The sequence below is a fragment of the Oikopleura dioica genome, chromosome PAR (assembly GCF_907165135.1).
Source record: "Oikopleura dioica chromosome PAR, OKI2018_I68_1.0, whole genome shotgun sequence".
In the NCBI taxonomy this organism is placed as follows: Eukaryota; Metazoa; Chordata; class Appendicularia; order Copelata; family Oikopleuridae; genus Oikopleura; species Oikopleura dioica.
In genome coordinates this window covers 15,516,711-15,530,524 of record NC_137293.1, presented here as the reverse complement: position 1 = coordinate 15,530,524, position 13,814 = coordinate 15,516,711, and the positions used below count along the sequence as shown (strand labels likewise).

Below are 13,814 nucleotides of genomic sequence, written 5' to 3'. Positions count from 1 at the left end.
TTTCTTGTTAAAAAGAGCTCAAGAAAAGGCTGGAATTTTCTCGAACCAATTTTTTCGAAAAAATGGTATTCATAATGTACCCATTCGTGCTGGCCAGCAGAGCCCGGTTAGCTCAGTCGGTAGAGCGTTGGACTTTTAATCCAACGGTCGTGGGTTCGAGTCCCACATCGGGCGCGACTTTTTGCTCTTTCTCAAACTCTGCCTGGAGGCTCTCGAACATTCCTGTATTGCGCAACCAACTGAAAGAACTGAAACTTTCGGTTTCACACTCAAATGACCCGTCATTTTTCTATCATCAGACGCCTTTTCAAAATTACAGAGAAAATGGGTTGGAAAAAGCTCTAGATATTTTTGTTTTTACGTCTTGTCTTGCCACTTTTGTCGAATGAGAGAAAAAAAGGGAAAACATTCATTTTTTTCAGAGAAGCAAGAAATCGTGAATTAGAATTTAAAAATGGACAAGGACTTGGCGATAGCGCAGTTTCAGTCCTTCACCGCCACCGATGATATTGTGAAAGCATTGGCGATTCTTGAGAAGCACAACTGGAATCTCGAAGCGTATGCTTTTATTCTTTTTTCAAAGTTTTTCATGTCGATTTTAGCGCGATTTCTGAACACTTCAACCCGCCAGAAGTCGAAGAAGTTCGCCCATCGCGGCCTCCAAGAGTCAGTCGCGAGATCAAATTCATCATCCACCTCTCTAACGGGCAAGACAAAGAAGTGCAAGTGGACGAAGAAGTCCATGTTGGAACGGTGCTAGAAATCGCAAAAAGCACTTGCAACTTACGCCCAGACGATCCTGTGAAGTTCACTGGCTGGCCGAGTGGAGGACAGCCGGATAATGATCTTCCTCTAAGGTAAAAATACGGAAAACGAATTGGTTTTTCATTATTTCAGTATTCTGAACCTGCCATCAGTTGTCAACCTTATCCACATCGACCCCTCTCCTGCCCCTCTACCAGCCACCAACCGACTTCGAGAAGAACGCAAAGACCGCCATTTCACGCTCAAAATCGCCGATATCGACCAGCAAGAAGACCACCAGCTCAAGTACCCCGGGCGTAAGAAAATCGCCTCAATCAAAGAAGACGTCTACTCATTAACGCTCATCCCTCCGAATAGACAAAAATGGAGAGGTTGGCCGAGATCGTCCTCTGATTCAGTAAGTACAGTTCTTTTTCTAGAACGGAGGATATTTTGCAGGATTTTTGGGGTTGAAAAGTTAGTTGAAATCAAGGAAGATTACAAAAAGTAACCATGGCTGGAAAGCGCACTAAATCTGCTGCATCCAATGCCAGAAGGCGGGGCTCGGCAACCTGTGTAGAAACCTGAGTCAGGGTCTGGAAACGGCAAACCAGAACTATAATCTCAATCTTTTTTCATCACTTTAGGGTTAGGGTTGAAAAGCCACTGAGCGCCTTTTTAATCACTATCCTTCAGGCTCCTGACTCAGGTTTCTACACAGGTTGTCGAACCCAGCGAAAAGCTCCAAGGCTGCCAAAGGCGCCACTACTAAAGGAGGATCTGCTCGTCAGCGAGCTATGATAAAAGAAAAGGGTTGAAATGTCCTCTAGAATTCACTTTTCTTATCATTTTTTTTCGTAGAAAAGGAGGAAAAGCGACGAGTTAGAACAGTCAGCGAGCGAGAACAAGCCAAAGCGAAAAGCTTGGCTGAAAAGCGCCGAAAAGCTGAAGCGTATAAAAAGCGTTATGCGGCGGAAATGGCGCGCCGCAAGAAAGCTGGCATCAAAGGCAATTTGAGTGAGTAACGTAATTTTGTAGAATGCTCTGTGGGAACTCGAGTTGGAGGGCTACGAGCTCATCCTCGAAGTTTCCGACACGCGCCCTGCTATTCCTGCTTACACGCCTTCAAACAGACCTTCCACAAACCGCGCAACGACGAGCAGTCGTCAAGAAGCACCAGTGACGATACACGACTCCGACTCGGAGGACACTGATGATGATGACGATGATGATGGCGATGACTACGACGACTACGGAGACGCGTTTGAAGAACCAGAACCAAGCTCTTTTGGAAGGAGGAATCAGGAGTGTCTAAGTACGAGATCTCACAGAGCATTCAATTTAAAACTGACTGAAGGGTTCATTTTTTCATTGAAATCTTTAGTTCAATCGAATACGGACGACTGGATCGTCGCAACGACAGAGCTTCAGGTGGAATTCAGAAGACGTTTCGGCAACAAAGGCCCTCAATTCTTCATCGGAAGATGCGGTTTGCTAAAATCTAGAATTATCATTTATCTGACACTATTATAGAAGACGCAGCGGCAGAAGCGTACGGCAGCCGAGTCAAAGTGGCGGATAGACGTCTCTTAGGTTCGTCCATTTTTTATTAGCACGTTTTGATTAATTTCGTAGCAATCTACATCCACAACGAAAAGAGTATATCAGCCAACATCTTCTGCTCGCAAATCCTTTGCTCCCAACAAATCAGCGATTTCATCAACGCGAACTGTGTCGCATGGGCTTATGATATGACCAACTACCTCAACAGAGATCGTCTTTTAAATACAGTGAGTCAAAAACAGTGAGTTTCTCAAGGTTCCTATCGTTTTTCTAGCTCGACCGAATGTTCCAAAGCGGTAATATTACTTCGCAAATTCGCCGAATGTCGCCTGACCAGTTCCCCTTATTTATAATTGGCACTGGCCGAAGTGCATATCACGAGGTCATTAGCACTGAGAAAAGTAAGAAAAAGGGGGTGATGATTAGCCTTCTATCTATCCATAATTTAAGGTAATGCAACGCCCGCATCTATGCTCGACTCTCTAATGAACTCGTTGACAATCAACGAGACGCGAAAAGAAGACGATATCAAGGCAGAAAATGAACGGCTCCAGCGTGAAAACGAAGTCAAGGAGCAAGAATCAGCTTATGAACAGACCTTGCGAGCCGATAGGTATTCCCATGCATATTTTATCACGCGTCAATGCTGTTAATAATTACAGAGAAAAAATGGAAAAGCTGGAGGCTGAAAAACTTGCCGCCGAACTCGAGAGACAGAGGATCGAAAAAGAAGAGCGGGAAAATCTTCGGAAACAACAACAAGCTGAGGACAATCTTCCGCCAGAGCCTGCTGCTGGTACAGCAGGGGTAAGACGCTAAAATATTAATCGGGGATTTAATCTTATGATCATCAGAGTTGCCAGCTTCGATTCCGGCTTCCCGATGGACGAGTCTTGTCCAGAAGATTCATGGAAAGTGATCGACTTGCTGTGCTATTCCTCTTTATTGGTGCTGAGGGCTTCCATGAGGTACTCAAACTCGATCAACCGAGAGTTGAATTAATCGTCAAATTTAGTCCGATCACCGACTTATTCGACAAATACCCAGAGCTGATATCTCAGCGCTGAAAAGAACAAAGACGCTCAAGGAAGTCGGACTCAAGCAAGACAACCTCGTCGTCGAAGCCAACGTCGAGAGCGAAGAAGATGAATCGGACGATTCTGAAATGGAAGAATGAATATTCAAAATAATTTATGAGCTTCTGTTATTTCAAAAGTCAAACTGTTCGTATCGGCTTCTATGCAAGTCGACCCTTTCTCGCCATTCTTCATCTCTTCCACTTTTACATAGCTTTCACTTACTGATAAGATAATATGATGACAGATACTTCAATTCAAAGAACAACCATGTGTATTTCTAACTATTGGTCAAGATAACAACAAAAAAAAAGAAAGAAATTAACAAAATGAAGAATCGAACGCTGCTGATACTGATAGTCAAGATCACTGTATACAGAGACTCCTTCTTGCTGTACTACAGAGCTCGTACATGTATTAATATCGGTGCTCCGTTCCGCCCTTTATCAAACGACTATTTGAAAGAAACAACGGTTTTATATCTTACTTTAAGATTGCGAATGGATTCTCGACGGTGTCTTGTAGCTCGAAGGCTATGAAATAGTAAATAAATAACGCTTGAATTTTCAGTCATTCAAGTTACAGTCGCTTTTACCGCAATTTACAGCTCACTTATTTATTCACCGTTTTTATTTATTGCTGTCTTTTTTTCAATTTGACTGACTCGCTGTCTTTAGTCGTCTTTCACGCGAAGCTCCTTTCCAAGCTCTTCCCCTTCGAATCCTCGGCCAGTTGAGCTAGACGCCAATTCGGTATATCTTTACTCTTTACAGAACAACATGCGGAAAAAGATAAATTCGATTAGTAGAACTTTAATTATTACAGTTTCAAATGAACTTTATTCAGCCTGAAATGGTTTCTAATGGAGAAAAGGTTAATACCTTTATCAAGCTATATTTTACTCCTATATTTGCTATTTTTCTCTTCCTTAATTGAAGAATTCTTTAGAAACCTGAGGTAGAAGAAGAGGAAGATGGCGAGATTGTCGACGACGTGATGATCGTGGACGATTCCGACAACGACCGGCGCCGCTCCAAGGACTCGGACTGCGTGGCCATCGAACCGACTACTGGTAGTAAATCATCGAAATCGGCGAAGAAGTCGCGCTCGCGATCACGTGAGCGGAGCAAACCGAAGAAGAAAAAAGACCGAAAACGCTCACGAGACAGGAGCAAGTCGTCAAAGAAGAGGAATCACAGTGAAGAGCGCAGGGAGCGCGAGAGAGAAGAGGAAGAACGGAGGATCAAGCGAAAACGAGAGCGGGAAAGAGAACTTGAAAAGGTTAGTTAGTTACGTCTTTTCAGTTTTTCTCATCAAGCTTTAGGAAAGGGAGCGAGAACGTGAGCGTGAGCGGAAACGACGGCAACGCGCAGAAGCGGAGCGTCGACGACGAATGACTCCTTCTCCAACTTTCCGCGATCGTCATCGTGATCGTCGCGAGCGAGAACGACGCGATCGAGACCGTCGCATTTCCCGGGAAGAACGAAAAGATCGAAGAAAATCTGACGTTTTCAAGGGCTCTCTTTCTGAAGGCCAGACGCTTCAGGAGCTTGAAGGTGGAAAGTTGGCTGATGTCTCGATGAAGGACATTGAGATCCCGATGGATTCGGATGACGAAGAAGCCAAGATCGAGGAGCTGAGAAAGCGACGCGAAATGCGAAAGAAGATGATGGAAAAAGTGGTCGAGCAAGAAGACTCTCCCGCTAGTAGCCCTGCTTCTAGAGTTGCATCTCCTCTTGAAAAGGTATGTTTGTGTTCAAAGATTCATTTCACAGTTGATCGAAAAAAGATATGATTTTTAAACAGGGTAGTTGTCTTTTTCGGCAAGTTTTCGGCTTATTGCTTCAGCATCTTCTTTGCTAAACGAAGAGTTTTCTCGTAAAAAAGTCCATTTCGAAAACGTACCAGTAAACGACAGCATTTCGCCGCTGTGGTGGCGGCGCGGGTTTCTCATCTGAATTTTCTTGTTTCCGAGCAAATAGTTTGTTTCGAAGTTCAGCGGCTTTTATTTGGCTTTCAGAATTTCATGTAGTAGATAATCATTTGATAGGGGTCCATGAAAACATTCCTTGTTCTGGTGTCAGGCGGATGCTTTCTCTACCCGCTGGGCGGTCGCTCATTTCTATGCAGTTTTCTAATTATGAGAACGAGTTTTACTGTTTTATCGATTGATGAAAAAAGATCGATTCTAGAAATAATTCTTCAGATCAAAGAGCGACTCTCATCGAAGGACTCTGGGTCAGTGAAATCACGTCCTGCGTCCGTCTGTAGCGATAAAAGCGCCGAAGATGACTTTGACGATATTCTTGCCGCCGCCTTGCGTGACGATTTGGAATGTCTTGAAGACGCTGATCTGGAAGCTGCATTGAAAGAAAAGCTTCTTGAAAACCGTGAGACTACTGTGGACGCACGGCCGATCAACGATGACTTCTGGGAGACGGAAGGAGACATGTTCGCCGACGACTTCAGTCCCGGAATCAAGAACAACAGACATCGGAAGCTCCTCAATTCCGCGACTGTACTCGACCCTGATGCTTGGACCGATGCTGATGGCTACTTCAAGATCTCTATTGGACAAGTGCTGGATGATAGGTACAAGCTAGGTTCAACAAAATCGCCCGAAACCAAGATCGGGTTTTATCGGGTTTTTTAGGAGATCGGGTTTTGTTGGATCGGGTTTTGTTGGATTTTATCGGGTTTTTGTCGGGTCCGAAATCGGGTTTTTTGTCGGATTTTTGTCGGGTTTCCAACGAGCAAAAATTTAAAAAATCAAGTCAAAAGAAGGTCAAAAACTTGTCTTGGTCGGTTTTTCTTTGGTCAACGACAATTTTCGAGTATCATTTCTAATAATATTTAGATTTTTGTACATTTTTCCATTGTACATCTCCTTATACAATAAAAACGCCTGGTCTAATACGGTCAAATATGCCATGGGCTTGAAAATAGTGGGAGTCAACCTAAAAGACTGTTCTACTAAAGCCTTCAAGCTCAGGCGGTCTCTGAAATTCTGTCCTCGAAATGGATCGCCGATTGCCAGGGACATCGCCGAATTTCATTCTCTTGCCAGAAGATTATCTTTGGTAAGATTGATGTGAATGTCCTCTAGAGCTCGTTCTCTACCTTTTACCGGTTTCGGAGGCAGTTCTCATCTATTTCGAGTGCATTTTGAGTAAAAAAGGGCAAGGGAGGCTTTTCAGACCGACTGTGATTGGCTGAAAAGGCAAGAAAAACCCGAAGAAATTCCGACAAAAACCCGATCCTACGTCGGGTTTTGAAATTTTCAGGATCGGGTTTTGTAGGGTGAAAAAAAAAACCCGACAAAACCCGATAAATATCCGATCCGATATCGGGTTTTCCGGGCATCGGATTTCGATTTGTTGAACCTAGGGTACAAGAGCTATGCCTACACTGGCAAGGGTGTCTTCTCTAACGTCTTGAGATGCAAGGACACGCTGAGAAGTGACGAGGACGTTGCCATCAAGATCATCAGGAAAAATGAACTCATGTACAAAGCTGGTAACATAACAGCTTATTTCAGAGACATTCGTTAACATTTTTCAAGGCATGAAGGAAATCGAGTTCTTGAAGAAAATCAACGATACTGATCCCGAAGACCGCTTCCATTGTCTCCGTCTTCACCGATCATTCCTATTCAAGGGCCATCTCTGTCTCGTCTTTGAGCCACTGGCAATGAATCTCCGCGATGTCGTCAAGAAGTACGGCTCTGGAGTTGGTCTTCATGTCAAAGCTGTGCGTAGCTACTCCCAGCAGCTTCTTCTTGCCCTCAAATTGCTCAAAAAGTGCAATATCCTGCACGCCGATATCAAGCCAGACAATATCCTGGTCAACGAATCGAAGAGCGTGCTAAAACTTTGCGATTTCGGCTCTGCTTCTGACGTGAAGGACGCTGAGATTACCCCCTACTTAGTTTCTAGGTTTTATCGTGCTCCTGAAATTATTCTCGGATGCACTTACGATTATGGAATTGATCTTTGGTCCGTTGCAGTGTCTATGTATGAGGTTAGATCATCCGGAATACTTTCCTTTTTTTATTCGTTTTTTAGCTCGCAACTGGAAAAATCATGCTTCCTGGAAGAACAAACAACCATATGCTCAAACTCTGCCAGGATTTCAAGGTATGATTTTCTAAGATCTTCGAAGAGACTTCATTACTAGGGGAAATTCCCGAACCGAATGATCCGCCGAGCTATGCCCGAGATTCGCCAAATGCACTTCGACGGAAACAACGATTTTCTTCATGTCAAGCAAGACAAACTCACTGGCCAGGATACAATTCAAACGATTACCAACGTTGTCCAAACTAAATTTATAAGAAACGATGTAAGCTCTTGACTCATTTTGTAGACTTTCGATCAACTTTTTTCTAGCTTAATCCTACATCAAACTCAAACGAAAAGGTGACTCCCGAACTTGTAAGGAAGATGCAGCAACTCTCGGATCTTATCGAAAAATGCACTGTCCTTGACCCCTCCCGCCGCGCCTCGATAAACGAGTGCCTTTCACATCCATTCATTGTTGAGAAAATCTCTTAACCATTAACCGCAATACACGAAAAACCCAATCGACGAAATCCCAAATTCTCTTTATGCATGTTTGTTTCATTCATCAAAAAGCAGTTTTTACTTGAGGCTTGTTCTTTTCTTCCTCTGCTTTGGCAGCCATCATTTGTGCAGCGAATTCTTGGAATTGTCCATGAACGCCAGCAAATTGTGGCAAAGCAGCAACTCGTCCAAACCAGGCTTTGACATTTTCGAAATCATCGAGGAAGTTAGGATTGACAAGGCAGGGCATAGTCAGCCCACAAGCAATGCTGATATCAGCGATTGTAATGTCCGTTCCGGTCAGGAAGTTGCCAGAGGGAATTGATCCGTCCAAAAATCGAATTTGTTCCGCAAGCTTGGCTTCTTTCGCTGCAAGATCATCGGGAATAGGGGCAAAGCCCATCTTTATGATTGAATAAGTCGAAATATGTCTGTAAAATGAGACGAACCTTTGGATAAACAGCAGCTGCAATGGCGGCGTACATTGATCCCATGTCCCAGTTTAGCCAAAAGTCGACCTTTGCCCTTGCCTTGGCTTCGGAAGGATAGAGTGACGATTCAGGTGCATACTGGTTGGCAATGTACTGTTGAATTGCCCGTGACTCCCAGAGCGACAAATCGTCATCGACGATTGTTGGGATGCAGTGTCGGGGATTGATAGCAAGGAACTCTTTGTTCATGTGCTCGCCCTTCATCAAGTTGAGGCTTACGAACTCATACTCCACCCCTGCGAACTTGCAAGCTAAAAACGACTCGTTCTCATAAAATCGGTTCTGTATCTCTTACTAATCTCAACAGCTCTTGATGGCGGGGATGCTACAAAACCGTAGATCTTCATTCTCTTTTTCCTCAAGAACGTTTTGGCAGATTGAGTTGAAGTATAAACATGGCGCTACTTATATAGACCTGCCGGTGGACGAGTAAACATTCACTATCCAAAGAATATTAAGTTTTACTTTGTACTACGCTTGGTATTTGATTTTTCCCACATTAGAAATGAATTTTAGGATCGAACCCGAACTCGAAATCGGCATCTTTACGAAATTTTGGGATTTTGAAAACCGATCAATTTCTGCAGAAGGAATTTATTTCCTGCTTCCCGAACATTCTTCACGTCGAGAATCAAGCAAACAAAGAGTCTTTGAATATTTGATTTATTGAAACAATTTCTATGCATAAGAGAGAGGATGAATTGAAGCTTGTTTAGTTTTTGGTAAATTAGCCACGCTTGCTCGCCTTAAATTTCATTAGAGAAATGAATTAATTATCAAGATACTTACCATACATTCGCTGTATGTGTATCCTTTGGGTGCCCCACTTTTGAACATTTCCATGCATTTCTGCGCGATTATTCGTTGTCGATTCAGAGCGCGCCTTCTCAGGACATTTTCTGAAAGAAGTTCTTCGTTGATTTTCAAGGAAAGGGCGGTTTACTCACGAAAAAAACTATTCGATTTCTTTTCATGCAAATTCACGCCTTGCACGTCAACTTGATAGCCACCAAATCTTCTGCCTTTAAGCGACTTCAAGTAGGCTATGCTTTCTTTTTGGGAAGGCGGTCTCAGCTAAAAGATCAGTTTAATTAACACTTATCTTCATTTTCCGACCATGGAGGCTTTTGCCAGTCTGTCAATCTCTCTCAGTTTCTCTGTCATGCTTTTTTCGACGATGATGTTTTTCATTTCCAGGTGAGAGAAGTCGTTCCGCTTGTGCAATCTTCGATTCTGATGGCCGTTTACTCTTCCTTGATTTCGCCGGCTCTGCGATTGGTAAGCATAATGCCGGGGATCCGAAATCGAGATTCAATATTGCTCGAAAAATAAATTTTTCAGACTTTTATGAGCAATCTCTCAAAATTTTGAATCTCTATCCACAAATTCCGCCATCACGAGTGCAAGAAGAAAAAGGGTTCTTTTCAAGATCTTCATCTTTTGCTCTGCTTATTTTCTTTCAATTTGTCTCCATGGAGGTTCTTAAAATCTGATCCGTCTGCGTCCTTTTCTTTTTTCTTTCTTTATCCCTGTTCTGAATAACTTGAATTATTGTTTTACGGCTTAGCGGCTAGAGCTTCTGCTGCTCTTCTGTGTCTCTCAAGTCGACGGCTTCGCAAGCTAAACAAATCCGGAACGCGCTACGCGAAGAGAAAAAACGCGGACCACACATGCTTTCACAAACAAATGAATAAATAACGCATAGTTGCGCACAAGACCTTGATCAATTACGGTGAACTAAAACCTTGCTCAGCTACTTTGCTCTCTGCTGAATATTCTATCGTCTCTTATTAGCGCTTCGCCAAGAATGATATTTTAATTCTGACTCTTTATTATTCAAAGAAAGAGTTTTTTCTTATGATAAATGAATGAAAGAAAAATCGAAAGAATCATTATCGCGTGGTTACCCAAGAAGTACCTCTATATTGGCGAGAATCTCTTTACCGACGAAAAAGTGTCATGTGATGACGTGCATATGGTTATTAGAAAATATCATATTGAATTTTAAATTGAGGATTCTACTGTGTCTATCTATAAGACAGAACTTTTAGCGTTAAAAAAGAAGGTACTGATTTAAAAGTAAGATTATTATTTCTTTCAAAGTTCGCCACAAACCTTGCAAAAATCTCTTGCCCAATGGAGTGTCTCTTGTCTGATAATGCCTGCCTGATTTTCCGACTAGAGCAAAGGCACTTGTTGGACCTGCGCCAGAGATTCTGTTTGCACCATCAGAAAGAGGGGCAATATATGCTTTTGGTGCTCTATTTGGCTAGTAAACGACAAAGAAATTGCCCCGTTTTAATGTCTTATATAAAACTCATAAGTCAGAGGAATTTTGGTTTTTTGAAATTCTGTATTGATCGAATAAAGTTCCGGTATCTTGAGACTGAAGACTTGAGTGGCATTAAATAGTCATGTACAAATCGAGTTTGTCCCATAAGGAACACGCTGCTTCTCTAGGGTCATCTTTTTGCATTCGGAAGTCTCTTGTTGCTTCATTGCCAACGTCAAGCCATTGGTGATCCATTGACCAAGGGTTCCAATTGACGTGGCCTTTTTCGGCACCTTCTATTGGGTTTCCAGTGTAGTCTGAATGTTAATAAAATTTGAAAGTCAAAGAGCTTACTGTTAGGGTCGCCTGTTCGAATAAAGTTGGCAATATACTGCTGATATCGAAATTGAAAGGGAAGGTCTTCGTTGAATCCTTGTTTTCGAAGAACATCGGTAAAGAACCAATGTTCGCCGACGCCATGACGAACGGCACAAGTAACGTCGCCAGGGTAATTGTCATAATCATATGCTGCATATGATATGCACGATCGGAGCCGTGGCTGATTTCGCACTCCCCTTTTGGATCGTCCCAGGGTAGCTTCTGGCTATCGAGGGCCAGGTAAATATTCTTAGATAACGGAGAATTACTAACTATTTTTTGAACTTTCAATCTGTCTTTGAAATATCTCATGAGAATCATAATTCAAAAAGTTTTCCTGGAACGCCATCAGCTAAGCATTTTCTCATGTTGCAGTACCAGGTAAAATCCGTCAAGAACTCATCCACTTTTTCCAAGCACTCTGACCCATCATCAGGACAGCTGTAGATGCCACTTTCGTCTATCTTCTGCTTATCTTCATCGGAAAATAGAAAGCTCTTCAGCCGATCCCAGCTTTGTTCACAGACGCTGTTGCTGTCACATGGCAAGCCGAGCATAACTGGCTCTACGAATTTCCATCCTTCATTGTCGGCAACATCGATGATGATCGCTTTGTCATGAATTTCGCCCCGTTGAAAGTGGAAAAATGGCATTTCTTTTAGCATCCCTGTTCCGATTATGGGCGAATAAGGTTCTGCTATCATCGTTAGTCTTTCAAAGTTGTTGATTGGAGCGGCTTGTCTCAGCTTCCACGCAGCTTCTTGAATTTCCGATGTGCTCTTTTTCTTCATGCATTGGACTGTGTCAGCTTCTATTGGGCGATTGCATCTGGGCTGCAGACTCGGAAGAAAAGGACCGTCGCAGCAATTTGTGAGACGAGCAATTCCTTCTGTGATAAGCTCCCCTTCCTCTGCATTGTAGTACGGAATTCCTTGTGGTCCAGAAAACGCGATGGCTTTATCGAACAGATCCTTGCTCGATTCCATGACTAGATGAGCGTGTAAACTTTGCGCTCCTGCGCTCATCCCTCCAAGTGTTATCTTTTCTTTTGCGCCGCCAAAATATTTGCAATTTTCACGAGTCCAGATCATCGCCATTTGTTGATCCATCAAACCTTGATTTCCGGAAACGGGAAGATCCTCGTCATACCGAAGGCCATGTTCTGGCGCGATTCTGTCTTGCAAACTGTTAGAAAACATGAAACCAAAGACGCCGAATCTGTAGTTTGCTGACATGACGATCATATTTTGCTCAGAAGCTGAATATGGTTAATGAAAAAGGCTACCAAAAACAGTTTTTACCGATGTAAGCACCGCGATCAGGACCAACAACAACATTCGTACCAGCAAGAAACGCGCCTCCATGAAAATACAAGAAGATATCCAGCTCAAGATTCTCCTCAATTGCTTTTCTCGGCACAAACAAATCAATGTACAAACAGTCCTCCGTGGTAGAATTCCCAAACTCAAAGGCGCTCGGACATGCGGGTGCTTTTTCTTCAGTTTGGTAAATATTTCTTCCGTCAAAAGTCTGCTCGGCTAATGAGCGGGGGTAACCGGCCAGATCAGTTTCTAAAACTGGTGCCATCCATCGTAGATCTCCAACAGGCCTTTTTGCATATGGAACGCTTCTGATGCAAATTATGTCCTTGTGGGTCTGATGAATAAAGCCCTAATTGATTGGTAAGAAATGCATTCACAAAAATTCTTACCCTTATTACTCCAAGCGGTCCGAAATCAACGTCGTACCAGTACTGTTCTTCATTATTTTCCTCTCCACTGTCGATTATCTCTTGAACCTTGCTCTCGAGTCCATCATCGTACGAGCCGTACAAGACGCCCATGGTAATACCCACTGATATTCCACATGCTATAAAAATAAGAATGAAATATTCAACGATTTTTCTCATGATTTTATTCAAAAAGAGTACTTTATTGCTTGTCGAGTCGTGAAGTCTTTATTTGAACAGTTTGAAAGCCTGTTAACATTTATTTATCAAGTTGGTAGTAGGTGTGGCAATTTATGAAAAAATTAGCTTAGTAAAGAGGCATTTAATTTCGCTTTTATTGAATATAATCGATAAATAATTCACTGTAAGACACAAGCTCCAAAAACAATCAGACGCAATAATCGGAGCTTGTCGCTAACAAAACAGGTCTATCGTTTTCAAAAGAGTGATAACCAATGATTTCTGCCTCGACCAACTCATCATTTTCTATTTTAATTCGGTGATGATACCATTTGTCACAGGAAAAAATTATCGAGGCCTGCCAATGAATTGAACAATTTCGTCAAAGTCACTCAACAGTGGAGAAAAAAGGCAGTCTCAATGCAAAAAGAACGACAGAACTCATTGCTGGCAAATATAAATAAAGAGCAACAAAGTTTATTCATCTGACAGAGTTGAAATAGATTGGGCTTTAGACCGTTTTTATAGAAATAATTTATTAGTTATAACTTCTTGAATTCGCATTTCCTCGATTTAACAGCTGCAGAGAAAGACTTAAAACAATAATTATACCAATATTAATAATAAAAAACTCACGTCTTTTCATTCGTTTCTTTCCTCGCCCAATCTTGCGTTTCCGATGTTCCAAAGACATGAAATATGACAGCTCCGCAAAAATTAATGGCTGCTGTTAGCCAAAATACGATAAACCAGCCGGTCAGTCCCGAAAACTTGCTCAATAGAAATCCTGTTACTGAAGCGCCGACAAAGCCTTTTTTT

At 42.5% G+C, this 13,814-nt stretch overlaps 5 protein-coding genes, 1 long non-coding RNA gene and 1 other non-coding gene across 9 annotated transcripts; 3 read left to right on the top strand and 4 right to left on the bottom strand.

Moving 5' to 3' along the window:
* The first annotated feature begins 101 nt into the window (after positions 1–101).
* TRNAK-UUU (transfer RNA lysine (anticodon UUU)) lies at positions 102–174 on the top strand. The gene has a single exon. It is a non-coding gene; the product is annotated as a tRNA-Lys (tRNA).
* A 248-nt stretch (positions 175–422) lies between these two features.
* LOC145704960 (FAS-associated factor 1-like) lies at positions 423–3,854 on the top strand. The gene is made up of 12 exons (XM_081782415.1): positions 423–558; positions 603–857; positions 898–1,162; positions 1,783–2,059; positions 2,129–2,233; positions 2,278–2,337; positions 2,380–2,534; positions 2,582–2,708; positions 2,758–2,920; positions 2,970–3,114; positions 3,162–3,275; positions 3,323–3,854. The coding sequence occupies exons 1-12, from the start codon at positions 455–457 to the stop codon at positions 3,482–3,484; spliced, it is 1,932 nt and encodes a 643-aa protein (XP_081638541.1). The 5' UTR covers positions 423–454; the 3' UTR covers positions 3,485–3,854.
* Positions 3,855–3,869: 15 nt separating this feature from the next.
* On the top strand, positions 3,870–7,978 carry LOC145704956 (uncharacterized). 3 transcript variants are annotated; one of them, XM_081782410.1, is made up of 11 exons: positions 3,870–3,926; positions 4,061–4,135; positions 4,230–4,256; positions 4,332–4,664; positions 4,708–5,127; positions 5,590–5,982; positions 6,779–6,899; positions 6,946–7,403; positions 7,448–7,519; positions 7,560–7,724; positions 7,772–7,978. In XM_081782410.1, exons 3-11 carry the CDS (start codon positions 4,236–4,238, stop codon positions 7,934–7,936), a joined length of 2,148 nt encoding a protein of 715 aa, XP_081638536.1. In that variant the 5' UTR covers positions 3,870–3,926; positions 4,061–4,135; positions 4,230–4,235; the 3' UTR covers positions 7,937–7,978. The 3 variants fall into 3 exon arrangements, with proteins under 3 accessions (XP_081638536.1, XP_081638538.1, XP_081638537.1); XM_081782412.1 differs by having other exon boundaries at positions 4,061–4,187; XM_081782411.1 differs by having other exon boundaries at positions 3,881–4,135.
* A 23-nt stretch (positions 7,979–8,001) lies between these two features.
* LOC145704958 (glutathione S-transferase 1-like) lies at positions 8,002–8,800 on the bottom strand. Its single transcript, XM_081782413.1, has 3 exons — positions 8,732–8,800; positions 8,395–8,687; positions 8,002–8,348 (listed from the first exon to the last, which is right to left on the bottom strand). Exons 1-3 carry the CDS (start codon positions 8,781–8,783, stop codon positions 8,010–8,012), a joined length of 684 nt encoding a protein of 227 aa, XP_081638539.1. The 5' UTR covers positions 8,784–8,800; the 3' UTR covers positions 8,002–8,009.
* Positions 8,801–9,113: 313 nt separating this feature from the next.
* LOC145704904 (uncharacterized) lies at positions 9,114–9,730 on the bottom strand. The gene is made up of 4 exons (XM_081782371.1): positions 9,553–9,730; positions 9,384–9,510; positions 9,226–9,335; positions 9,114–9,181 (listed from the first exon to the last, which is right to left on the bottom strand). The coding sequence occupies exons 1-4, from the start codon at positions 9,625–9,627 to the stop codon at positions 9,164–9,166; spliced, it is 330 nt and encodes a 109-aa protein (XP_081638497.1). The 5' UTR covers positions 9,628–9,730; the 3' UTR covers positions 9,114–9,163.
* A 1,673-nt stretch (positions 9,731–11,403) lies between these two features.
* LOC145702095 (acetylcholinesterase-like) lies at positions 11,404–12,951 on the bottom strand. Its single transcript, XM_081779305.1, has 3 exons — positions 12,798–12,951; positions 12,388–12,757; positions 11,404–12,344 (listed from the first exon to the last, which is right to left on the bottom strand). Exons 1-3 carry the CDS (start codon positions 12,927–12,929, stop codon positions 11,404–11,406), a joined length of 1,443 nt encoding a protein of 480 aa, XP_081635431.1. The 5' UTR covers positions 12,930–12,951.
* Positions 12,952–13,456: 505 nt separating this feature from the next.
* On the bottom strand, positions 13,457–13,775 carry LOC145705701 (uncharacterized). Its single transcript, XR_014134629.1, has 2 exons — positions 13,632–13,775; positions 13,457–13,588 (listed from the first exon to the last, which is right to left on the bottom strand). It is a non-coding gene; the product is annotated as an uncharacterized LOC145705701 (long non-coding RNA).
* Between the last annotated feature and the right edge of the window lie 39 nt (positions 13,776–13,814).